The 26,706-nt window shown below is 53.3% G+C and overlaps 1 protein-coding gene across 1 annotated transcript in view; it reads right to left on the reverse strand.

The window, feature by feature from the left end:
- The window catches only part of prim2 (DNA primase subunit 2), a 258,526-nt gene extending 232,634 nt beyond the window's left edge, over positions 1-25,892 (reverse strand). The window contains exons 1-4 of the mRNA XM_072498404.1: positions 25,694-25,892; positions 18,593-18,696; positions 16,764-16,852; positions 11,015-11,132 (exon numbers count right to left, since the gene is read on the reverse strand). Of these exons, the coding sequence (XP_072354505.1) occupies positions 11,015-11,132; positions 16,764-16,852; positions 18,593-18,696; positions 25,694-25,838 (456 nt within the window). The 5' untranslated portion in view covers positions 25,839-25,892. The remainder of the gene's footprint in view (positions 1-11,014; positions 11,133-16,763; positions 16,853-18,592; positions 18,697-25,693) is intronic.
- Between the last annotated feature and the right edge of the window lie 814 nt (positions 25,893-26,706).

The following is a 26,706-nucleotide window of genomic DNA, read 5'->3' on the forward strand; positions in this document are numbered from 1 at the left end:
CAAGTAGAAGCTTGTTTAACACCCCCTCAGATTCCCCAGTGTAGACAAACAAAAATAAAATAGAACCCCCCCCCCCCCCCCCCGGGTTGCTGCTGCTGCTGACCATTGTCTACCGTTCTGCCAGGAAGTCCAAGAACGGTTGCCACCGCCTGAAAACCCCTTGCACCGATCCCCTCAAGGCAAATTTCACCCTCTACAATTTAATAAACCCCGCCATATCGTTGATCCAGGATTCCACGCTTGGGGGCCTCGCATCCTTCCACTGAAGAAGAATCCTTCGCCGGGCTACCAGGGACGCAAAGGCCAGAATACCGGCCTCTTTCGCCTCCTGCACTCCCGGCTCCCCTACAACCCCAAATATTGCGAGCCCCCAGCCCGGTTTGACCCTGGATCCTACCACCCGCGACACAGTCCTTGCTACGTCCTTCAAAAACTCCTCCAGCGCTGGGCATGCCCAGAACATATGGGTGTGATTTGCTGGGCTCCCTGAGCACCTAACACACCTGTCCTCACCCCCACAAAACCGGTGTTGCCCGGGGGGAGCCCGTACTTCTCCTCCAGCTCACCCAGGCTCGCGAACTTCCCATCCACAAACAGGTCCCCAAACCTTCTTATCCCTGCCTTGTGCCACCCCGAAAACCCTCCATCTATTCTCCCTGGGACAAACCGGTGGTTCCCCCGTACTGGGGTCCACACCGAGGCCCCCACTTCCCCCCTGTGCCGCCTCCACTGCCCCCAGATTTTGAGGGTAGCCGCCACCACCGGGCTCGTGGTATACCTCATTGGAGGGAGTTGCAGCGGCGCCATTGCCAGCGCCTCCAGACTCATACCCTCAAGACGCCGTCTCCAGCCTCTTTCATGCAGCCCCCTCCCCCTCCATCACCCACTTGCACACCATTGCCACATTGGCGGCCCAGTAGTACCCACAGAGGTTGGGCAATGCCAGCACCCGCCCCCCCCCCCCCCCACCCCCATCCCTACTCAGCTCCAGGAACACCCTTCTCACCCTCAGAGTCCCTCGCGCCCACACAAACCCCCGTTATGCTCCTGTTGACCCGCCTAAAGGTGGTCTTCGGGATAAGAATGGGGAGGCACTGGAACAGGAACAAAAACCTTGGGAGCACCGTCATCTTAACTGACTGCACTCTACCCATCAGGGACACCGGCAACGCGTCCCACCTCTTAAACTCATTCTCCATTTGCTCCACAGGCCTCGTGAACTTTAAGTCTATGCAGGAGCTCCTCAGCTCCTGGCCACCTCGCCATCGGGACTTCGTACAACAGCCTAACCCACCTGACGAACCCCTCCCCAAACCCAAACTTCTTCAGCACCTCCCACAAGTACCCCCACTCTACCCTATCGAAGGCCTTCTCAGCGTCCATCGCCACCACTATCTCCGCCTCCCCCTCCCTCGCCGGCATCATGATAACGTTCAAAAGCCTCCGCACATTCGCGTTCAACTGTCTCCCCTTCACGATCGCCGTCTGGTCTTCGTGGATCACCTGCGGCACCCAGTCCTCAATTCTCGTGGCTAAGACCTTCGCCAGCACCTTGGCATCTACATTTAACAACAAAATCGGCCTGTAAGACCCACACTGCAGGGGATCCTTGTCCCGCTTCAGGATCAAGGAGATCACTGCCCGGGACATCGTCGGGGGCAAAGCCTACCCTTCCCTTGCCTCATTGAAGGTCCAAACCAACAGCGGGCCCAACAGGTCCATATATTCTTTGTAGAATTCGACCAGGAAACCGTCCAGCCCCGGTGTCTTCCCCGCCTGCATGCTTCCTATCCCTTTGGCCAGCTCCTCCAGCCAAATCGGGGCCACTAATCCCGCCACCAGTCCCTCCTCCACCTTCGGAACCTCACTTGGTCCAGAAAGCGGCCCATCCCTCCCTCCTCCAGTGGGGGCTCGAACCGCTACAATTCCTCGGAAAAGTCCCTGAAGACCCCACTGATGCCAACCCCACTTCGCACCACGCTCCTTCCCCTATCCTCAACTCCCCCGATCTCCCTAGCTGCGTCCCGCTTCCGAAGCTGATGTGCCAGCATCCGACTTGCCTTTTCCCCATATTCATAAATCGCCCTCTGGGCCTTCCTCCACTGCGCCTCCGCCTTCCTGGTGGTCAACAGGTCGAATTCAGCCTGGAGGCTACGCCTCTCCCTCAACAGTCCCTTCTCCGGCACCTCCTGTCTACCCTCATCATCTCCCCCACCAGCCTCTCCCTCTGCTCTCTCCTCTCCTTGTGGGCCCTAATGGAGGTCAGCTCTCCCCTAACCACCGCCTTCAGCGCCTCCCAGACCATCCCCACTCGGACCTCCCCGTTATCGTTGGCCTCCAGTTATCCCTCTATGCTTCCTCGGACCCGCTCACTCACCTCCTTGTCCGCCAACAGCCCCACCTCCAAGCGCCACAACGGGCGCTGGTCCCTCTCCTCCCCCCAGCTCTAGGTCTACCCAATGCGGGGCGTGATCCGAAATGGCTTATCGCCGAGTTCTCGGTATTCTCTACTGTCGCTATCAGCGCCCTGCTCATAATAAAAAAGTCGATCCGGGAATAGGTATTATGAACATGTGAGAAGAATGAAAGCCCCCGGCCTTGCAAATCTCCAAGGGTACACCCCTCCCATCTGGTCCATAAACCCCCTCAGCACTTTAGCCGCCGCCGGCTTCCTAACCGCCCTAGACCTGGATCCAACACCGTGTTTAAGTCTCCCCCCATTATCAGGCCCCCCACTTCCAAGTCCGGGATCCGACCCAACATGGGCCGCATAAAACCCGCATCGTCCCAGTTCAGGGCATGCACGTTGACCAGTCCCACCCTCTCTCCTTGCAGCTTACCACTTACCATTACGTACCTGCCACCATTGTCTGTCACAATGCTCGACGCCTCGAATGACACCTTCTTTCCCACCAAGATCGCCACCCCTCAATTTTTGACATCCAGCCCCGAGTGAAACACCTGACCTACCCACCCCTTCCTCAATCTTACCTGGTCTGCCACCTTCAGGTGTGTCTCCTGGAGCATGACCAGATCCGCCTTCAGCCCCTTCAGGTGCGTGAACACCTGGGTCCGCTTGACCGGCCCGTTCAGTCCCCTTACATTCCAGGTTATCAGCCGGATCAGGGGGCTACACGCCCCCCTCCCCCGCCGACTAGCCATAACCCCTCCTTGGCCAGCCACGCGCCCGCACCCCACGCCCGGCCCGTTCCCCACGGCGGCAGAACCCCGTCCCAACCCCCTCTACTCACTCCAGCTCCCCTTGACCATACCAGCAACAACCCGGTTCCCCCCCCCGCCCGGACACCTCCTAGCTGCTTTGTTCCCCCCATTGCACTCCCGCATGTCAGCTGACTCCTGCTGACCCTGACCATTCCCGCCTCCCCTTCGACTCCACCCATTGTGGGAAATCCCCCCCTCCTCCATTACCTATCAGCAAGCTCTCCGCCTCCCCCTTCCATCCCAAGCGCAGGAAACAACCCTTGTTTCCCCGCCCTGGCCCCGCCCCCTCCAGCCTTCAACGTGGGAAAAAGCCCGCGCTTTCCACCTGCCTGGCCCCGCCACCTCTGACGTAGCTTTTTTTACAAGCCCAGTCCCCTCACCCCCGACTCGGGCCTCCCCCTCCCCGCCGGGCCTCCCCCTTCCCCGCCGGGCCCCATCCCCCCTGCCGGCCATCCACCCCTACTCCATTTACTAAGAGCCCACCTGACAGATCCAACCAAAACAGTGCCCAACCCACCCTAACCACCCACACCGAATCAAAAATAAACAAGAGCAAAGAACCCCCCCTCAAAATGTAACACACCCACAGCAATTCCCGACCACCCATCTCGACCCTCAGTTTGTGTCCAGCTTCTTGGCCTGAACAAAGGCCCACGCCTCCTCCGGGGACTCAAAATAATGGTGCCGGTCCTTGTAGGTGACCCACAGTCACGCCGGCTGCAGCATGCCAAACTTCACCTCCTTCCTGTGCAGCACCGCCTTCGCCCGATTGTACCCGGCCCTCTTCTTCGCCACCTCCGCGCTCCAGTCCTGATATATTCGAACCTCTGCGTTCTCCCACCTGCTGCTCCTCTCTTTCTTGGCCCATCTGAGCACGCACTCCCGATCAGCGAACCGATGAAACCGCACCAGCACCACCGCGGCGGCTCGTTAGCCTTGGGCCTCCTCGCCAGCACTCTATGGGCCCCTTCCAGCTCCAGGGGCCCCTGGAAGGACCCCGCTCCCATCAGCGAGTTTAACATGGTGACCACATAGGCCCCCACGTCCGACCCCTCCAGCCCCTTCGGGAGGCCCAGGATCCGCAGATTCTTCCACCTCGACCGATTCTCCACCTCCTCGAACCGTTCCTGCCATTTTTTGTGGAGCGCCTCGTGCGCCTCCACCTTTACCGCTGGGCCCAAGATCTCGTCCTCGTTATCGGAGATCTTTTGTCGGACCTCCCGGATCGCCACCCCCTGGGCCGTCTGTGTCTCCAGCAGCTTGTCGATAGACGCCTTTATCGGCTCCAGCAGGTCCGCTTTGAGTTCCCTGAAGCAGCGCTGGATAACCTCCTGCTGCTCCTGCGCCCACTGCATCCACGCTGCCTGGTCCCCGCCCGCCACCATCTTGCTCTTCTTCCCTCGCACTTTCTTTGGGTTCACCACCACTTTTTTTAGTCACCCCGCTCCTGGGTCCAAGCCATACACTGTTGGGGGAATGTTGCAGTCTTCTTCCCACCCCGGGAAATGTCGAAAAAATGCCGGTGGGGGGCCCCGAAAAGAGCCCAAAAGTCCGTTCCAAGCGGGAGCTGCCGAACGTGCGACTGAGCTCTGCATAGCCACAACCGGAAGCCCTTAAGATTTAATTATAAAAGGTAACAAAATAATAAATCCTTCACTGTTGTTCGTGGCCAAGACAGATTTTTCATGGTGGCCTTGAAATTCCAGTTGGTTTAAGGCCAATGTACGCTGTACCTTCTGGAGACACAGACTCTTTAAAACCGCAATCCATGACATTTCACCTGAGGTTACTTCTGTTTGAAATTCTCTGATGGGTTCCATAACGCTACATCAACAGGGCTCTGAACTGGAGACCAGGGGTAGGGGAGGTGCTCTTGCTCCATTTGCAGACTCTTTCGTATGGGCTGCCCTGCGGACTCTCGGCTTTTCCTGCATCTCCAGCAGCAGGCAAAATGGCTGCCGTGTTACATAACTGGCCTTTGCTGCACAGCCAATGTCCTCTCTGGCAATGGGATTCTCTCCCACCGGGTGTTAGAATGAATCAATTATGGTCTCCCAACAGGTCAGGCGATTAATTTCTTGTATCCTGTTAGCCAATAGGTAACGGTGGTTGAATATTAATGTCTCATGAAAACCTGGAACAGTCCAGTTCCCCTTAACAATGTAGAAAGGAGTTTGTATTCCCCCCAAGGATAACGCCATCAGCTCAGTAGATCTGGTGTCTTTGCCCGAAAAGTAGATTTAGAGAAATACGAACAGCAAGAGTTAGTTACAGTTTCAGTTCCTCTTTGAAGTAATTCTTCACACGAGGTGTGGTGTTCCATTGGAATGTTGCCCAACTGATGAAACACAACATCCCCGTTCAAGTGTGTGAACACATGTGACGTAATCAAGTGGGTCAGGGGGCTCCCTGTCACCTCCCTCCTCCCTTGCTGGTCAGCCATTTCCCTTCTTTACCCAGTTCCTCCCCTGCATTCCTCCCGGCCCCCCACCTCGAGGTCCTCCACCTTCTCCCTCAACCTCTTTTGGCTGTCCGTCACCAGCACCATCCCCGTCTCCAGCTAAGCCAGCTGGTCTTTGTGCTCCCCCATCGATTCCACCACCTTCTGAAGTGCCGGGCCCGGCACCTCCAGCCTCTGCTCCACTCTCTCTCTAGCTGCTGTAGGAGGCTCTGCCACTTTAGCCAGGTCCTCCGCTACTGGAACTTGTTGTTAAAGAAGTTCATGAGCTGCTCTGCAGACCACTGGGCGGGCAACGATGCCCCAGCACCTTCCGCCATCTTTTTCTCTGTCGCACCTCGACTATTCTCGCAGTTAAGCTGCTGCCTCTTATTTGATACACCCCTCGTCTGGTAAGCCATAAACCCGTCCCACCAGAAGAGTATTGCAATCCTTCAGTGCTTATGCACCATTCGGCAGCAAATGCCCCTCAAATCGGGTGGGAAAGGAACAGAAAATTCCATCTTGAGCTGGAGTCACCAAACATGCGACCACTCACTCCATCATTTCCACCGGAAGTCCCAGACTTGACTATTCCAACGTACTCCCAACTAGTTTACCACATTGCACCCTCCGTAAACTGGAGGTCATCCAAAACTCTGCTGCCCACGTCTCAACTCTCCCAAGTCTCATTCACCTACCACCCCTTCTGCTCGCTGGCCCACACTGGCCTCCAGTGCAGCAACTTGTTAATTTTGAAACTCTTCACCCCAGTTTTAAAATCCCTCACCCCTCATCTCCTCCAGCCCGATAACCCTCAAGACATCTTCGCTCATCTAATCCCGGCCTCTCAACTATCCCTGATTTTAACTGCTCGGCTACTGGGTTGCCTGGGAGGTAAACTCTGGAATTCCCTCCCTAAATCTTCCCGCCTTCGATCTCACTTCCCTCCTTTAAGACACTCCTCTAAACTGACCTCTTTGACCGATATTTTAATCATCTGTCCTAATAGCTCCTGGCATGGCGCGGTGTCAAACTTTGTTTTATAATGCTCCTGTGAAGCACCCAGAGCTATTTCATTGTTAAAAGCACAATGTAAATGTAAGTTGGTGCAGAGTAATGTGGGTAAACACATGTACCCTTCCTATCGTATCAACATACTTTCCAGTGGAAATTATTCCGACCCTAATGCAATACAAGTGAAGCTTTATGGAGAGCTGAATGTAGTTACTTCCCTTAAGCATCTTCATGCCGTGCACCTTCAACGTTTGCTGTTCTCAGTGAGCACAGATATGCGCGGTGGTAACTGTTTCGCTATTATTCTGCCCTTCATTTGTAAAACATAAATTCTGCGTAGATTGCAATCATTACCGTCAACCCATTATCTGATCCTTCAGCAGCAGAGTACAGCAATTTCACTAAAAGCACCAGAGGCTGAGGACGGCTAGGGTCGTGAACTTCTGAAAGCAGTTCCAATGACAGGAGGCAAAGCAGCAAAAAATAAAACAAGTGCATCAGAGTAGCCACACCATCCACATTGGATGCCAAAACCGAATCTTGTCAAATTCCCCTCACATTCACATGAATGTCAAAGAAAGGCATTCCTGATCCAGCTTCTTCATATTCTTCAATATAAAATGGTCTATTTAAGAATCTATTACCTCATCACCCAATTCACTGCACCGATTTGAAGCACTTTTCAATCATCTAATCTAAACATTTATTACTACTCAAGAAAGGTAAAGAGTTAACTCTGACATAGCGCCCCCCCCCCCCCCCCCCAACCTTTCCCACAACTCCCAAACAGCTATGATGGACTATGGTTCTGTCATAAGCATTCCACAGGTGATCATCCTGATGTTGCACACCGCTGTTATGGACCAATTAATTTCTCTTGATACTTTGAGGCTTGGATAACCTCTGGTAAGATTTCACACCATAAACTTGACCAATTTGCGTTAGCAATTTTCCAGCAAAGTTATACTCCTAGTTTATCAAGTTTCTGCTTGAACTCTCAATCTATGCAAATTCATCACATGCCCAGGGCTCTGGGATCATAAAATAATCTAGCACCAAAGGAGGCCATTTGGGAGGCTTTGTGCAAAGAGCAATCCAGTTGGTGTAGGTTACCCAATGTGGCAGTGTACTTGGGGTGGCATTCTGGTCATGGAGACTTCAGTACGAGAGCACCTTGCAAACCGAGACACAGTATTGCGGTGAATTTTGAAAGCTGGGATACACCTAAAAAGGGACAAATGCATTTTTCAAGCGAGTGAAGTGGCCTATTTGGACTATCGGGTGGATAAAAAGGCTTACATCCAGTGGAGGACAAGGTGAGGGCCATCAGGGAAGCATGAACTCCCAAGAAACACCACAGAATTGAAATCCTTCCTGGGATTAGTCAATTACCATGGGAAGTTTATCCCGAATTTGGCCCACTTAAGGTCTCCATCACCACATACTACTGCAAAAGTATCAAAACTGGCCTTGGGAGGCACTGCACGTGGAGGCCTTCGAAGAAGTAAATAGACAGCTGCTGTCGTCCAATTTATTGCCCCATTCAGCCCCAAAAAGGCACTCGCCCTGACGTGTGATACTTCTCCTTATGGGGTTGGGGCGGTACTTTCACACCGCTAGAAAGATAGAACAAAAAAGCCCATCGCCTATGCATTCAGGACTCTCTCGGATGCCGCGCAGAGGTATTCTAAAACCGAGGGGGCTTGGTGGTCATGTTTGGTGTCAATAAATTTCACCAATATTTTTTATAATAGTGACAGGCCATAAGCCCTAATTGGGACTTTGGGGAAACTACAATCCTCCCCCTATTGCCTCCTTTGGAGACAGCATTGGGCCTGGTTATTTGCAGTTTATGAATATCTCAGAGCACCACCCTGGAACATTAAAAACTAACGGGGTTGCCTCAAGTAACCTCCTGTTGCTTTGATAGCTTTGGAAAAGTTACGATGACCCTAAATTTGTTTAGAGACATTACCACTGGGCAGCACGGTAGCCCAAGGGCAGCACAGTAGCACAAGTGGATAGCACTGTGGCTTCACAGCACCAGGATCCCAGGTTCGATTCCCCGCTGGGTCACTGTCTGTGCGGAGTCTGCACGTTCTCCCAGTGTCTGCGTGGGTTTCCACCGGGTGCTCCGGTTTCCTCCCACAGTCCAAAGACGTGCAGGTTAGGTGGGTTGGACATGCTAAATTGGCTTTAGTGTCCAAAAAGGTTAGGTGGGGTTATTGGGTTACAGGGAAAGGGCGGAATTGAGGGCTTAAGTGGGTTGGTGCAGACTCGATGGGCCGAATGGCCTCCTTCTTCACTGTATGTTCCATGTTCAGTGTCTGCAAAGCAAATCAAGACCTGGACACAAAAGGATCCAACACTTGTCAAAATTGAAGCATAGATTGTGAACAGTGGATTCAGAGGACAACTCTCGGATGACATGAAACCCTATCTGTCCAAGAAAGGCAAATAGTTTTGAGGACGGTATCATTCTTTTGGGGCCCTGAGCAATGGTCCCCCACCCAGGGCAGCATCCGATTATACTGGAACTACATAACGGCCATCTCAGGCTCTTCAAAATGAAAATGCAGGCCAGGAGCTAAACTTAGCTGGCTCGATCTCAACTCAAGACATCACAGACTTGGTCAGCATTGCAATTCATGCAAGGAGAATCGCAAACTCCTTTCTTTAGCCTCCCTACACCCATGGGATTGGGCTGGCAGACCATGGGTGCGAACGCACGCAGACTTGGCGGGGCCGTTTATTGGTTCCACGTTTTTGATCCTGGTAGGTGCACACTCCAAATGGTTGGAGATACACCGCACGAGCTCCACGATCTCCCATACTACAATTGAGAAACCATGGCAAGAGATTTTGCACGTACAGAATTCTGTAAGTCCTGGTTTCCAGCAAAGGCACTGCCTTCACCAGTGGCGAGTTCCAAAGCTTCATGTAATCCAATGGCATAAGACACATTAGAACAGCACCATATCACCATCAAATGGACTGGCAAGAACGGGCGGTGCGGACCTTTAGAATCGGCATGAAAAAACCGGCAGCATCCAGAGAGACCAAAGTGGCACAGCTGTTATTCAATTATACTTTAATTCATACTGCAACAGGTATCGCCCCAGTGGAACTGTTAATGGGACTGCGGCTTCGGAAGAGATTAAGCCCACTATTCCCAAACCTGACGGGGAGGGAGGGGTCCCGACAAGAGAACCAGAAAAGAAGTTATGTTTCTGCAGGATCTGAAAGAATATTCCAGACAGATGATCTGGTTTGTGATGAACTTCGGAGATGCTCCAGCTGGGACCGGCACCCTGGCGAGAACGGGGCCGGCACCCTGGCGAGAACGGGGCCGGCACCCTGGCGAGAACGGGGCCGGCACCCTGGCGAGAACGGGGCCGGCACCCTGGCGAGAACGGGGCCGGCACCCTGGCGAGAACGGGGCCGGCACCCTGGCGAGAACGGGGCCGGCACCCTGGCGAGAACGGGGCCGGCACCCTGGCGAGAACGGGGCCGGCACCCTGGCGAGAACGGGGCCGGCACCCTGGCGAAAACGGGGCCGGCACCCTGGCGAAAACGGGGCCGGCACCCTGGCGAAAACGGGGCCGGCACCCTGGCGAAAACGGGGCCGGCACCCTGGCGAAAACGGGGCCGGCACCCTGGCGAAAACGGGGCCGGCACCCTGGCGAAAACGGGACCGGCACCCTGGCGAAAATGGGACCGGCACCCTGGCGAAAATGGGACCGGCACCCTGGCGAAAATGGGACCGGCACCCTGGCGAAAATGAAGATCCAAGAGATGATCATGAGGAAACACTTGGAACACCTCAGAAGTAGGGAGTCCGTCCCCATACACAACAAAGGAACAGGCCATTCGGTCCACGTTGTCTGTGCCAGGGTTTACGCTGGTCATAAGCTTCTTCCAATGTTACTTCCTATAACCCCAACAACACATCCTTCTATTCCTTTCTCACTCCTGTACTTAACTAGCTTATCCTCAAATGCATCTACACTATTCACCTCAACTGCTCCTTGTGGTAACGGTTTCCACATTCAAACCACTCTCTGGGGGAAGAAGTTCTCCTGAATTCTTGGTGGCATCCATTAACGATTGTCTTACATTTACGATCCCTAGTTTTGGACAGGCCCACATTCGGAAACACTGTCTCTCCGTTTACTCCATTGAACCATTTCATAGCCATAAAGACCACCCATCGGTTCACCCCTCAGAGCCTTCTCTCGTCCTGCCTTGGGAATATAGTATAAATAAAGAACTAGGAGAAGGGAAGAGTGGAATTTGGAGAGCTCGCGCATACATGAACGAGGCAGACCATGTACTCACAGTTTGATACTCCAGTTTATTATGCTGGAGAAATTCCTGCTGCTTGTCCTGCAGCTCATTGAATCGGAAACGGAAAACGTCCAACTCCTGCTGGATAAACCATCGTCTCAGTTCTTCCCTGAGGGGGCACAGGGAGAAAAATATATTGTTAACGAAATAAATCGCCCCCCCACTCCCCTCCCCCCATCTATTGGGCAGTATCATTTACTTCACAACCTGGGATGTGGTATTGAAGTTCCACACTGCTGAAGGAACAATACCGAGTGGAGCGCAGGAGACGCGCAGTTGGCAATGCGCAAATGGTGCCGCTCAGCCACACACCAGGACATCGTACAAACAGGACTGCACCGGATCCTCGCTTTGTAGGCCACCCCTGAATTTGAGGGAGCATCTCCGCAGGATCGCAGGTTTCTGCCCTGGGTCGGCTGAACGGGACGATTCGCGACTCGCGCATCAGTCGTGCCGTCTCGGTTTCTTTCCGACACGAGCAGGGAGTCCACGAGGTAGCAGGATCCAGAGAGCAAGGGTGTGCTTTCTTTCCGTCTCTCCTCTGCCACATCATCAAGACATTGGAATTCAAAACGCCATGCAGCTTGACGGACGGGTGTTGGAAAATCCTTCCAGTCACTCATGTCAACGCTGCTGCGGGTCTCTGCGTTTCCTGTGTCCTGCCTGGAACAGTAACACACTGAGAGCAGAGGAAAGAGGGCCTGGCAGGAGAGACGCTTTTCAACCCACCTAACTCTTGTTTCCAGCTCTTCATAGTTGGTTTTCCAGAGGTTTTGAAGGCTGGCTTTAAGAAGAACATTAGCGCCGGTACTCCCACTGATGCCAGTGGATGCAGGGGAGCCATTGCTGATACAAGTTCTCCAGAAACGTGTCACTGATGAGACAGATCAGGTCTCACTGCAAGACAGGAGTGTGCGAGGACGACAGCTGCGCTGCACACTAGCTTTGTTGACTTGTGGAGGTCACTGTTGTCGAACGCCTGCTGTTGCATTTTACAGAAAAACTGAACTAACGCAGCTGATCTTGAGCTGGATCTCCTCACCTGTGGTGGGTGGCCTTTCGAGAGAGAGGTGGCCGACAAGGTATGGGGATCGCCCAACATATCACAGAGTCTCTTCGCCAACATAAATGGAAGGGGGAATATTTGGCTGGCATGCTTTATTTTGGCGGCAATGCAAACAGCACCAAAGCCATTAAACAGCCTTGCTTAATCCCGGTCCCTATTTTGAAGGTATCTGTTTCAGATCTCCGAGACAATTGCATATGTATCATGGAGTAATTGCAGGATTGTGATGAAGATTTGTGAACATCCAAATCTCTGGAGCACAATCCTCACAATTTACTGAGTCAAACGCTTTGATCATGTTGATGAAGGACATGAAAAGTTCCGGGTGCTCTTGATATTTTTCCAGGATTTGTCTGGAAATAAGGACCATGTCAGAGGTTCCTCTGGAAGGTCAAAAGCCACTTCGTGTCTCTGGTAGGATGGTCAGCCACAGGAAGTGGGCGTTTCAGGAAATGGGTGTCAGTATACACCCTGCTATGGGAAATACCTCTCCAGTTCCCCCAGCACGATTTATCTCCCTGCCTGAAGACAGCTACAATTGTCACATTTCTGAAGTCTGGGATGAGGAGGGGCGGGGGGAAAAAAAGGGAATTCTTCCTTCGCACAAATCAATAGGGGGGAGTGCTTGGAATTTTGAGCAGAGCCACTGTGCACCAACGGTACACAAGCAAGACTGCCTCTTCGGAGGGAACCTCAGAGCGTAGGGGCTAGGCTGAAAGCCAATGACACAGAGGTTAAAATCAGTGATGCCCAAGAAGCCAGCGTCGGAGGACAGCTGCGATCGCAGGCGGTTGTGGTGTTGGGAGGAGATTACAGTAGAGAGGGTAGGAGTCATGGAGGGATTTGGAGGATTGCTTAACTGAGACCCAACTCAGTCAGCGATGGGTGGACGGCACTTGGTGCGAGTTGAGACACGGGCAGAGTTTTGGATGAGCTCCAGTCCACTGGGCAACATTGGTGAAGATTGGGCACATTTCACGACAGGCGTTAAAAAATATTTTTCAGATTCCAACTCTGGTCTCGGAAAGTCTCACACGTTTGACTGTTGACTTGATTTAAATTTAACGTCAACAAAAATCAATGACAGACCAATTGCACAATTTCATGTAAATCTTACAATGTGATCCCATAGCACCCTCTGGTGGTTATCTACCATACTGTCAACTTTGTCTGACTATAAGTCACAAAGCTTGAATTTCTTTTTTGTGAATGCTTTGCAGTTTTCTTGTGCAATTGTTTTAATTCATTCAGGGCCTGTGGTCCTTGCTGGTTAGGTCAACATTTATTGCTGCCCATCCTTAACTGCCCTTGAGAAGGTAAGTTGTGCCACCATCTTGAATCGTTGCAGTCCATGTGTTGTAGGTACACTCAGGGTGCTGGTAGGAAGGGAGTTCCAGCATTTTGACAGATAGTTGATCTCTTCCTGATCTCAAATCCACCTCCTTACCTGTTCCCCATAACCCTTTAACAGGTGGGTTTTTTATTTTTTTTTTTAAAAAATCAAAAATACATCCATCTCCTTCTTGAAATAATTTAATGACTCAGACTCCACCGCACTATGGGGCAGCGAGTTCCCCACATTCACCACTCTCTGCGAGTAGTGCTCATCGGGGCAGCACTGTAGCACAGCGGGTAGCACTGTCACTTCACAGCTCCAGGGTCCCAGGTTCGATTTCCGGCTTGGGTCACTGTGTGGAGTCTGCACGTTCTCCCCGTGTCTGTCTGGGTTTCCTCCGGGTGCTCCGGTTTCCTCCCACAGTCCAAAGACGTGCTGGCTGGTTAGGTGGATTGGCCATGACAAATTGACTTAAGTGTCCAAAGGGGTTGGGTGGGGTTGCTGGTATGGGGTGGAGATGTGGGCTTGAGTGGGCTGTTCTTCCAGAGGGCCGGTGGGGACTCGATGGGCCGGGTGGCCTCCTTCTGCACTGTAAATTCTATGTAAATCTCAGTTCTAAATCTACCGCCTCTCAACCTGTGACCTCTCGGTCTACATTCCCCACAAGGGGGAATATTTGGTCTACATTTATTTTAGCAATCTCTTTTAGTATTTTATACACCTCAATCAAATCCCGTTTCATTCTTCTAAGCTCCAGCGAGTAAAAGCCCAAACTGTTTAATCTCTCTTCATAAGTCAACCCCTTCATCCCCGGAATCAATCTGGTGAACCTCCTCTGAACTGCCTCCAATGCCGCCACATCCTTCCTCAAATAAGGAGACCAAAACTGGACACAATACTCCAGATGTGGTCTCACCAACACCCTGTACAATTGCAACAACACTTCTCTACTTTTATATTCCAGTCCTTTTGCAGTAAACACTAACATTCCATTTGTCTTTTTAATTGCATGCTGTATCTGCATACCAACTTTCTGCGAAATGGATAACTTCACACTTATCTGCCAAATGTTGGCCCAATCTCCTCGCCTATCTATATCCATCTGTATCTCTTCTTCACTGCCTGCTTTCCCATCTATTTTAGCATCATCCACAAATTTTGCAAAGTTGCACTCTGTCCCTGTTTGAAGATCATTTATATAGATTGTAAACAGTTGAGATCCGAGGACTGAACTCTGCAGCACCCCACTAGTGAAGTTCACCAGCCAGACAAGGACTCATTTCTGCCAAACCTCTGCCTTCTGTCAGTCAGTCAGCCAATCCAATCTAGTATTCTACCCCCAAATCCCTGTGGTCTCACCCTCTGGATCAGTCTTTTCTGCAGCACCTTGTCAAACACCTCAATCTAGATATATCACATCTACAGGTTTCCCATTATCCACCTTGCTGGTTATGTCCACAAATAACTCCAGCAAATTTGTCAAGCATGACTTACCCTTCATAAAACCAGTCCGTCACTGGTGGATTGAGCTCAAGTCTTTCCAAATTTTCTGACATCTCCTCCTCAATGATCGATTCCAGCAACTTCCCCACCAGAGGTCAAGCCAACCAGTAAATAGTTTCCTATTTTTTACCTCTCTCCCTTTTTGAATAGGGGCGTCACATTAGCCTGCTTCCATTCAATTGTTGGTTTGGAAGCTGCCCAAGGGCGGTTCACATAGCTGCCACTGTGGATTGGTGCTGGAGGGAGCGGATGTTTGTGGAAGGGGTGCATAGAATGGTGTCGAGCATCTTGAGTTTTGTTGGTTTATCCCGGCAAGGACAGACTCCTCCTAACCATGCCTTGTGGACAGGTTTGGGGAGTCAAGAGGTGAGCTATTCACTGCAGGATGCCCAGCCTTAAACCTAGTCACAGTATTTATATGGTTGGTGCAGTTCGGTTTCTGGTCAATGCTAACTAACTCCCAAGATGCTGATAGCGGGGAATTCAGCAATGGGCGATCGTTTGATTCTCTCTTGTTGGAGATGGTCATTGCCTGGCATAAATGGTACTTGCCATTTGTCAGCCCAAGCCTGGATATTGTCCAGGTCTTGTTGCATTTGGACATGGACTGCTTCATTATCTGAGGAGTCGCAAATGGTTCTGAACATGTTTGCAGATGACTGTACAATCGCCACTTCTGACCTTATGATGTAAGGCTGGTCATTAATGAAGCAGCTAAAGGTGCCTAGGACACTACCCTGAGGAACTCCTGCAGTGATGCCCTGGAGCCGAGATGATTGACCTTCAACCACCACAACCATCTTCCTTTGTGCCAGGTGTGACTCCAACCAGTGGAGAGTTTTCTCCCTGATTCCCATTGACTCCAGCTTTGGTAGGGCTCCCTGATGCCATACTCGGTCAAATGCTGGCTTGACGTCAATGGCAGTCACTCTCACCTTTCCCTTGGCAGTTCAGCTCTTTTGTCCATGTTTGAACCAAAGCTGTACAGGCCAGGAGCTGAGTGACCTTGGCGGCACCTAAACTGAGCAACAGTGGGCAGATTAGTGCTGAGCAAGTGCCACTTAACAGCACTGTTGATGATCCCTTCCATCGCTCTCATGATGAACGAGCAGACTGATGGGGCAGTGAATGGCCATGTTGACCTGTCCTGCTTTTTACGTATGGATGTACCCGGCAAATTTCCTACGCTGCCGGGTAGATGTCAGTATTGAGGCTGTGCTGGAACAGCTCAGATGGAGGTGCAGCAAGATTAGGACAAGTCTTCAGTACTATTGCCAAAATATTGTCAGGGCCCATAGCCATTACAGTATCCAGTGCCTTCAGCCATTTCTTGATATGAATCGAATTAGCCGAAGATGGACATCAGTGATGCTGGGGACCTCTGGAGATTATCCACTCGGCACTTCTAGCAGTTTAGCGCAGTTGGCTGGACAGCTGGTTCATGATGCAGAGCGACACCAACAGTGCAGGTTCAATTCCCGTAACAGCTGAGGTTATTCGTGAAGTTCGCGCCTTGTCAACCTTTCCCCTTTGCCTGAGGTGTGGTGATCCTCAAGTTAAATCACCACCAGTCAGCGCTTCCCCTCAATGGGGAAAGCAGCCTATGGTCATCTGGGACTATGGCGACTTTATTATTTTTATAACAATTTATTATGGCAATGGGCAATCAAGAGAAGATTACTATTCTGGTGCACGGAATATAAAATATTCACAGATTATAAGTGGGATTCTAAGGGCCTCCATACTGCTCAAACACCGGAAGTATTGCATAGCTCTCAGAAGACCGCCACAAACAGGTTTTGCAGAATTTACTTTAAAAGGATGTGTCGACTTACGACTGGCAGTAAGCAAGACGCAGGATGAAGTGAGAGATGTGATCCTTCCTCCTCATTTCGTAATCATCCAGCTTCTCTCCACTTGAAACCTGGGAGGAAAGCAGGGCGAGAAAAGGGCCTTTTAAAGTTAGTCACCAAATAAAAACACATGATCGTACCAAGTTCACAAAACCACCAAGCATGAGAACAATGGAAATAAAAATATTTTTTGTAAGGGGCTCTAGTTAGAAAGGACACGTAATTATATTTCAAATCCGAGGATTGTTGCTCGAGCAGAGAAGGGAGAGAGAAAATTTCTCAGTGGTGTTCAAAACCAGCAAGTGTTCTGACAGAGTAATTAAGGAGACTACTGCTCCCACTGGTAACTAGGTTTAAAATAATTGGCAAAAGGAGCAGAGAGGGCTGAGGTTTTCTTTGCAAAAACAACTCATGATTTGGCAAGTTTTGCCTGAGGGGATGGTGGAATCAGACTCAATAACAGATTTCAAAAGGGAATTGGACAGATACTTAAAATGCTAAGCGTTGCAGGGCCATTGGGTATTTCTTACAAAGAGACAGCAAGGCACAGGGGGCCAGCTGGCTTAGTCTGTGCTGGGCTCTGTACCCCCCCCCCCCCCCCCCCCCCCCACCAAAACCAACACCCACTCTCCCCACGGGGATGCCAAGGCAGCTAGCAGCAGGTCTCACTGTTATGGTGGGAATGGCAGCCAGGTTCGGACGGGGCTCGAAGCCGCGGTGGCTCTCCCGGCTCTGTTAGTGGGGGGATTTCTCAGGCTGAGGCAACTCCGGCCAAGTCGAAGGCCGCTGAATAGGGGCGGAGGTCAGGCGAAAATATTTTGAAGGGCGGAGTTCCATTATCCGAACGTCGGAAACCCCCTGAATTTTTCACCCCTGCTTCTCTGCCCGAGAGAGTGGTGAGAAGGCGGGACTGTCGATCAGAGGGAGTGGTTGAATGAATAGCAGAGGAACATTTAAAGGGAAGCTGGATAAACACAAGATGGGGTGAAAGGAGCAGAGGGACGTGCTGACGTGGAAAGCACTAACAATGCAGTGACAGCGCTGGGTGTGAGAGGAGGCTCCAGGAGACACTCATGCTTTCAAGCTGCAGGGATTTTATATTCTGATCATTCTGTAACCTGGGAGGAAATACAGGATCAGCCATTTGCCCAACTACCACTGAACCAGTCACCGAGTCACACAAACTATTTCCACTGGCCGATTCTGATTTAAGCTTTTGGGTCACCTAATCTAATACCTCAGGTGGCTCTGCGTCAAATTCTGTCAGATGATATTCCTGTGAAGCATGAACAGTGGTTGCTCATCAAGTTAAAGTCACCAAATAATACAAGTGATTGTAACTGTAGCTCATCAATAGGGGAAATGAACAGCTAAAATCTGTGAGAAGATATGGAGGAGGGGCAAGGATGTGGGACTGTTACACACTCTGAGGATTATGGGACTTGCAGGAGTAGGCTCTTAGGGCCTGCTCCGCCAGTGAATAAGGTCATGTCGGGTCTAGTGGTGGTCGTGGGTCTCGTCTCCTACAAGAGGAAACATCCACTCTCCCAAATCCCCTGGGGGCCTTATATATTTCCATAAAGCCACCGCTGATTCTTCTAAACTGTAATGGGTATAAGGCCCAGCCTGTCCAACCTCAGGAGATTAGCTAGCACGATGGGCTAAAAAGCCTCTTCCGAGGTGATTCGTTTATGACTTGATACGAGGACTGTAAAACAGTACAGAAGCAGCCAGGGGTGAAATAGCAGAGACAATTGCAATGGTTGTGTTTTGTTTTTTTAAGCCCAATTTAACACGATGTTGAATCTTACCCTGTAGGGAAACTTCAGCTTCCGAAGCTCACTTTCCAGCTTCTTGTTGTAGGATTCTGATGCCTTAATGTAGCTAACACCGATGGTTTCCACACTCTTGAGGACTAGGAGGGGGGGAAAAAAAATAACAGCACCCATGTTTAAATTATTACAGCAGCTTGAGCACTGATCCACGATGAAATTTTGACGTGTTTTGCGCTTTGTACAAATTTCCTACAATTGAAAAAGCAGATGGAAAGGCTGCCCACCGACTGAACCACGCTGGCCACCACTGACAATTAATTTCATGGGAGAAAATTTCCTTCTGGTAATTTTAAGCTGGATCAAGACCCTGCTTCAGAGGTGGATGTTGGAGCTAGGAGAAGGCAGCCTGGTAAATACGAATGGTCCGAAAAGATGCTCATATAGTATGACGTGTATCCCTGGACGTGACCTGCTGGTAACGGACATGCTATGGGAATGAACACACTTAAGCCACCGTAGCTCAATGCTATTTGATGATCACCTAATATTCCCTAGTGACAGATCTCGACCCACCAGTACTTCAGCCAAGCATTCCCGCCAGACAAGGCCCAAATTTAGGACAAAATCCTTAAGGGGCTGTTTAGCACAGGGCTAAATTGCTGGCTTTGAAAGCAGACCAAGGCAGGTCAGCAGCACGGTTCGATTCCCGTACCAGCCTCCCCAAACAGGCGTCTGAATGTGGAGACTAGGGGCTTTTCACAGTAACTTCATTTGAAGCCTACTTGTGACAATAAGCGATTTTCATTTCATTTTCAATTCTCCATGATTGTGAAGTGGTATCTAAATAAGTCATGGCTGAACCTAGGAAAGGATACATTTGATGAGTGGTTAATGCCTTTTCCCAACAGGTAAATTATTCGTACAAAGTTTGCTCACAGGGTGATAAACACAGAGCGAAACAATGCTCGTTGCCCACGGTCAGATTTCCATTTTCTTGAGATTTCCCTGGTGATTTCTGGGTGGGGGATATTGCACAGTCCAAATCAGCACCCACTAAACTGACTGACAGTGGAACGAAGGAATGATTCAAGATAGAATTTACATTGCGAGCTGCGATTTTCTTTCGCCACGAGATTGGAAATCAGGCAAAAAATATTTCTACCAATCTGGGCTAGTTGCACATTCACAGCAGGTTTGTGGAGTCATTAACAGCCACACATTGGTGGGGTGTTAAAGAAAAGGAAAATGAACTTTAAAATAAAGATACATAAAGGGTAAAAGGGTGACTAGGGAGGGGGTAGGGCCTCTTAAGGATATACAAAGTCATCTATGTGTGGATCCACAAGGGATGGGAGTGGTCCTAAGTGAATATTTCTCGTCAGTATTTACTGTTGAGCAAGGCAGGAATGTTAGGGAAATTGGGGAAATAAAACGTGATGTCTTGAGGTGTGCACATGTTACAGAGAAGGAGGTGCTGCAGGTATTAAAACGCATCAAGATAAATAAATCTCTGGGACCTGATGAAATGTATCCCAGGATGTTGTGGGAGGCTAGGGAGGAAATTGCCAGCCCCATAGCTGAGATATTTGAATCATCGACAGGAGAGGTGCCTGAAGACTGGAGGGTAGCAAATGGTGTGCCCTTGTTTCAGAAGGTCTGTAGTGATAAGCCTGAGAACTACAGACCAGTGAGCCTTCGTTCTGTAGTGGGTAAATTGTTAGAAGGTATTCTGAGGGACAGGATCTACAGGCATTTAGGCAGGCTAAGTGCTAATTAGGGACAGTCAGCATGGCTTTGTAACGGGAAAGTCATGTCTCACGAATTTGATTGAGCTTTTTGAAAGGGTTACTAAGAAGGTAAATGAGGGCAGTGCGGTCGGCGGCGTCCACATGGACTTGAGCAAGGCCTTTGGCAAGGTACCGCATGGTAGGTTGTTGCAAAAGGTTCAATCGCACGGAATCAAGGGCGGGGTAGCCAATTGGATACAAAATTGGCTTGGCGACCGAAGTCAAAGTGTGGTTGTGCAGAGTTGTTTATCAAACTGGAGGCCTGTGACCAGCAGTGTGCCTCGGGGATCAGTGCTGGGTCCACTGTTATTTGTTTTATTTAAATATATATATACATATGTATATATAAAAATGATGTGGATAAGAATGTAGGAGGCATGTAGATGACACCGAGATTGGTGGCAGAGTGGATAGTGAAGAAGGTTATATGAGATTGCAACAGGATCTTACCCAATTGGGCCAGCGGTCTGACGATTGGCAGATGGGAGTTTAATTTTGATAAATGTGAGGTGATGCATTTTGGTAGATCAAATCAGGGCAGCACCTACGGTAGGGAGTTGGGGACAGTTACAGAACAAAGAGATCTAGTTGTACATGTTCATAGCTTCGTGAAAGTGGAGTCACAAGTGGACAGGGTGGTGAAGAAGGCATTCAGCATGCCAGATTTTATTGGTCAGAACACTGAATACAGGAATTGGGACGTCTTGTTGAAGTTGTACAAGACATTGGTAAGCCAACACAGGGAATAATGTGTTCAGTTCTGGTCACCCGATAATAGAAAGGATATTGTGAAACCAGAAAGAGTACAGAAGAGATTTATGAGGATGCTACTAGGACTTGGCGGTCTGAGTTTTTAGGAGAGGCTGGGACTTTTTTCCCTGGACCGTAGGAGGCTTAAGGGTGATCTTATAGAGGTCTATAAAATAATGAGGGGCATAGATAATCTTTTATCAAAAGTAGAGTCGACAAGAACTAGAGGGCATAGGTTTAAGGTGAGAGGGGAGAGATACAAAAGAGACCAGACGGGACATTTCTTCACACAGAGGGTGGTGAGCATCTGGAACGAGCTGCCAGAGGCAGTGGTAGAAGCGGGTATGATTTTGTCTGTTAAAAAGCAGTCAGACAGTTACATGGGCAGGGAGGGTATAGTGGGATATAGGCCAAATGCAGGCAAGTGGGACTAGCTTAGTGATAGAACTGAGCGGCATGGACAAGGTAGGCCAAAGGGCCCGTTTCCATGCTGTAAACGTCTATGACTCTATAAATGTCAGGGCAAGCATATGACTGAAGTCCTCCACCCCCTACCAATCTGATTCTCTCCACATCCCCCCCTCCCTCTCCTGACCCCCCCCCCCCTCTCCTAACCCCCCCCCCCCTCCCGCTCCTGACCCCCCCCACTCCTGACCCCCCCCTCCCACTCCTGACCCCCCCCCTCCCTCTCGACACCCCCCTCCCTCTCCTGACACCCCCCCTCCCTCTCCTGACACCCCCCCTCCCTCTCCTGACACCGCCCCCCCTCTCCTGACACCCCCCCTCCCTCTCCTGACACCCCCCCTCCCTCTCCTGACACCCCCCCCTCCCTCTCCTGACACCCCCCCCTCCCTCTCCTGACACGCCCCCCTCCCTCTCCTGACACCCCCCCGCCCTCTCCTGACACCCCCCCGCCCTCTCCTGACACCCCCCCCCCGCCCTCTCCTTACACCCACCCCCCCCCCTCTCCTGACACCCCCCCCTCCCTCTCCTGACACCCCCCCCTCCCTCTCCTGACACCCCCCCTCCCTCTCCTGACACCCCCCTCCCTCTCCTGACACCCCCCCTCCCTCTCCTGACACCCCCCTCCCTCTCCTGACACACCCCCCCTCCCTCTCCTGACACACCCCCCCTCCTGACACACCCCCTCCCTCTCCTGACCCCCCCCTCCCTCTCCTGACCCCCCCCTCCCTCTCCTGACCCCCCCCTCCCTCTCCTGACCCCCCCTCCCTCTCCTGACCCCCCCCTCCCTCTCCTGACCCCCCCCTCCCTCTCCTGACCCCCCACTCCCTCTCCTGACCCCCCCCTCCCTCTCCTGACCACCCCCTCCCTCTCCTGACCACCCCCTCCCTCTCCTGACATCCCCCCTCCCGACGCCCTCCCCCCGGCTCACCTCTCCTGACGCCCTCACACCGGCTTTCTCCTGACCCCCCCCCATCTCTCCTGAACCCCCCTCTCCCCTGACCCCCCTCTCCCCTGAACCCCCCTCTCCCCTGAACCCCCCTCTCCCCTGAACCCCCCTCTCTCTCCTCTCCTGACCCCCCTCTCTCTCCTCTCCTGACCCCCCTCTCTCTCCTCTCATGACCCCCCTCTCTCTCCTCTCATGACCCCCCTCTCTCTCCTCTCCTGACCCCCCTCTCTCCTCTCCTGACCCCCCTCTCTCTCTCCTCTCCTGACCCCCCTCTCATGACCCCCCTCTCTCCTCTCCTGACCCCACTCTCTCTCCTCTCCTGACCCCCCCCTCTCTCCTCTCCTGACCCCCCCCTCTCTCCTCTCCTGACCCCCCCCTCTCTCCTCTCCTGACCCCCCCCTCTCTCCTCTCCTGACCCCCCCCCTCTCTCCTCTCCTGACCCCCCTCTCTCCTCTCCTGACCCCCCTCTCTCTCTCCTCTCCTGACCCCCCCCTCTCTCTCCTCTCCTGACCCCCCCTCTCTCCTCTCCTGACCCCCCCTCTCTCTCCTCTCCTGACCCCCCCTCTCTCTCCTCTCCTGACCCCCCCTCTCTCTCCTCTCCTGACCCCCCCTCTCTCTCCTCTCCTGACCCCCCCTCTCTCTCCTCTCCTGACCCCCCCCTCTCTCCTCTCCTGACCCCCCCTCTCTCTCCTCTCCTGACCCCCCCTCTCTCTCCTCTCCTGACCCCCCCTCTCTCTCCTCTCCTGACCCCCCCTCTCTCTCCTCTCCTGACCCCCCCTCTCTCTCCTCTCCTGACCCCCCCTCTCTCTCCTCTCCTGACCCCCCCTCTCTCTCCTCTCCTGACCCCCCCTCTCTCTCCTCTCCTGACCCCCCCTCTCTCTCCTCTCCTGACCCCCCCCTCTCTCTCCTCTCCTGACCCCCCCTCTCTCTCCTCTCCTGACCCCCCTCTCTCTCCTCTCCTGACCCCCCTCTCTCTCCTCTCCTGACCCCCCCTCTCTCTCCTCTCCTGACCCCCCCTCTCTCTCCTCTCCTGACCCCCCTCTCTCTCCTCTCCTGGCCCCCCCCCTCTCTCGCCTCTCCTGACCCCCCCTCTCTCTCCTCTCCTGACCCCCCTCTCTCTCCTCTCCTGACTCCTCTCTCTCTCTCCTCTCCTGACCCCCCTCTCTCGCCTCTCCTGACCCCCCCTCTCTCTCCTCTCCTGACCCCCCCTCTCTCGCCTCTCCTGACCCCCCCTCTCTCGCCTCTCCTGACCCCCCCTCTCTCTCCTCTCCTGACCCCCCTCTCTCTCCTCTCCTGACCCCCCTCTCTCTCCTCTCCTGACCCCCCTCTCTCTCTCCTCTCCTGACCCCCCCTCTCTCTCCTCTCATGACCCCCCCTCTCTCTCCTCTCCTGACCATCCCTCTCTCTCCTCTCCTGACCCCCCCTCTCTCTCCTCTCCTGACCCCCCCTCTCTCTCCTCTCCTGACCCCCCCTCTCTCTCCTCTCCTGACCCCCCCTCTCTCTCCTCTCCTGACCCCCCCTCTCTCTCCTCTCCTGACCCCCCCTCTCTCTCCTCTCCTGACCCCCCCTCTCTCTCCTCTCCTGACCCCCCCTCTCTCTCCTCTCCTGACCCCCCCTCTCTCTCCTCTCCTGACCCCCCCTCTCTCTCCTCTCCTGACCCCCCCTCTCTCTCCTCTCCTGACCCCCCCTCTCTCTCCTCTCCTGACCCCCCCTCTCTCTCCTCTCCTGACCCCCCCTCTCTCTCCTCTCCTGACCCCCCCTCTCTCTCCTCTCCTGACCCCCCCTCTCTCTCCTCTCCTGACCCCCCCTCTCTCTCCTCTCCTGACCCCCCCTCTCTCTCCTCTCCTGACCCCCCCTCTCTCTCCTCTCCTGACCCCCCCTCTCTCTCCTCTCCTGACCCCCCCTCTCTCTCCTCTCCTGACCCCCCCTCTCTCTCCTCTCCTGACCCCCCCTCTCTCTCCTCTCCTGACCCCCCCTCTCTCTCCTCTCCTGACCCCCCCTCTCTCTCCTCTCCTGACTCCTCTCTCTCTCTCCTCTCCTGACCCCCCTCTCTCTCCTCTCCTGGCCCCCCCCCTCTCTCGCCTCTCCTGACCCCCCCTCTCTCTCCTCTCCTGACCCCCCCTCTCTCTCCTCTCCTGACTCCTCTCTCTCTCCTCTCCTGACCCCCCTCTCTCGCCTCTCCTGACCCCCCCCTCTCTCTCCTCTCCTGACCCCCCCTCTCTCTCCTCTCCTGACCCCCCTCTCTCGCCTCTCCTGACCCCCCCTCTCTCGCCTCTCCTGACCCCCCCTCTCTCTCCTCTCCTGACCCCCCCTCCCTCTCCTCTCCTGACCCCCCCCTCTCTCCTGACCCCCCCCCTCTCTCCTCTCCTGACCCCCCCCCTCTCTCTCCTCTCTCTCCTCTCCTGACCCCCCTCTCTCTCCTCTCCTGACCCCCCCCTCTCTCTCCTCTCCTGACCCCCCCTCTCTCCTCTCCTGACCCCCCCTCTCTCTCCTCTCCTGACCCCCTCTCTCTCCTCTCCTGACCCCCCCTCTCTCTCCTCTCCTGACTCCTCTCTCTCTCTCCTCTCCTGACCCCCCTCTCTCGCCTCTCCTGACCCCCCCTCTCTCTCCTCTCCTGACCCCCCCTCCCTCTCCTCTCCTGACCCCCCCCCTCTCTCCTGACCCCCCCTCTCTCCTCTCCTGACCCCCCCCTCTCTCTCCTCTCTCTCCTCTCCTGACCCCCCCCTCTCTCTCCTCTCCTGACCCCCCCTCTCTCTCCTCTCCTGACCCCCCCCCTCTCTCCTGACCCCCCCTCTCTCCTCTCCTGACCCCCCCCTCTCTCGCCTCTCTCTCCTCTCCTGACCCCCCCCTCTCTCTCCTCTCTCTCCTCTCCTGACCCCCCCTCTCTCTCCTCTCCTGACCCCCCCTCTCTCTCCTCTCCTGACCCCCCCTCTCTCGCCTCTCTCTCCTCTCCTGACCCCCCCCTCTCTCTCCTCTCTCTCCTCTCCTGACCCCCCCTCTCTCTCCTCTCCTGACCCCCCCTCTCTCTCCTCTCCTGACCCCCCCTCTCTCTCCTCTCTCTCCTCTCCTGACCCCCCCCTCTCTCTCCTCTCTCTCCTCTCCTGACCCCCCCTCTCTCTCCTCTCCTGCCCCCCTCTCTCTCCTCTCCTGACTCCCTCTTCCTACCCATCCTGCTCCCTCACGTCTTACGCTTCAGTCTCTCCACAGCAAAGTTCTCGAAATCCTGCAGTGAGATGTTGTCGGTCGGCGGATGCTCATAGAACTGGACGGGAAACGGATAGGTCTCGGCCAAGGGGGAGGCCCGCAGGCGGCGGGTGCTCCGGGTGAACTGCATCTCGCCCGGGGCCGAACACAACACTCGGCAGCCCGAAGCCGGCCTGCCGCAAACTCCCGCCACGCGGACAGCCAATCACAGCCCGCTCAGAGAGCCCCTCACTCCCATTGGTCACATACCGCACATGTACAGCCAATCACAGCCCGCTCAGAGAGCCCCTCACTCTTATTGGGTACATACCGCACAGGTACAGCCAGTCAGAGCCCGCTCAGGGAGTCACTCATTCCCATTAGCCACATAGCGCACAGGTACAGCCAGTCAGAGCCCGCATAGCAAGACGTAGGCTCTGATTGGTCAAGAGCCGGACACGTTTAGCCAATCATGATAAACCTATGGGGTCCCACCCTCCCATTGAATTGCGCGTCATAGGTTCAGCCAATAACTGTGAACCTTCTGGAACTATTAATCCTATTGGTCCATTCCAATCAGGCGTTGAACCAATCAGAGTAAGCTTCGAACCGGGGTGGGGGGGGGGGGGGGGGGCGGGGGTCCAGGAGGCAGGCGCGGTGCCACCTGGCGGGCGGAGGACTGACTGACTGAAGAGCAAAACAGCTCCATCTGTTGGTCAAAGAAATACTGTGGATGCTAGAAATCTGAAATACAAACAGAAAATGCTGGAAACACTCAGCGCGATTCTCCGCTCCCGCGACTAAGTGCCCACGCCGTCGCGAACACCATCGAGGTTCACAACGTCGCAAAATGGCCCCGATCTCGACCGATTCAGGGCCCGAAAATGGGCTAGAACATAGAACATAGAAAATACAGCACAGAACAGGCGCTTCGGCCCACGATGTTGTGCCGAACCTTTGTCCTAGATTAATCATAGATTATCATTGAATTTACAGTGCAGAAGGAGGCCATTCGGCCC

Source organism: Scyliorhinus torazame, chromosome 4 (genome assembly GCF_047496885.1).
Source record: "Scyliorhinus torazame isolate Kashiwa2021f chromosome 4, sScyTor2.1, whole genome shotgun sequence".
Classification (NCBI taxonomy): domain Eukaryota; kingdom Metazoa; phylum Chordata; class Chondrichthyes; order Carcharhiniformes; family Scyliorhinidae; genus Scyliorhinus; species Scyliorhinus torazame.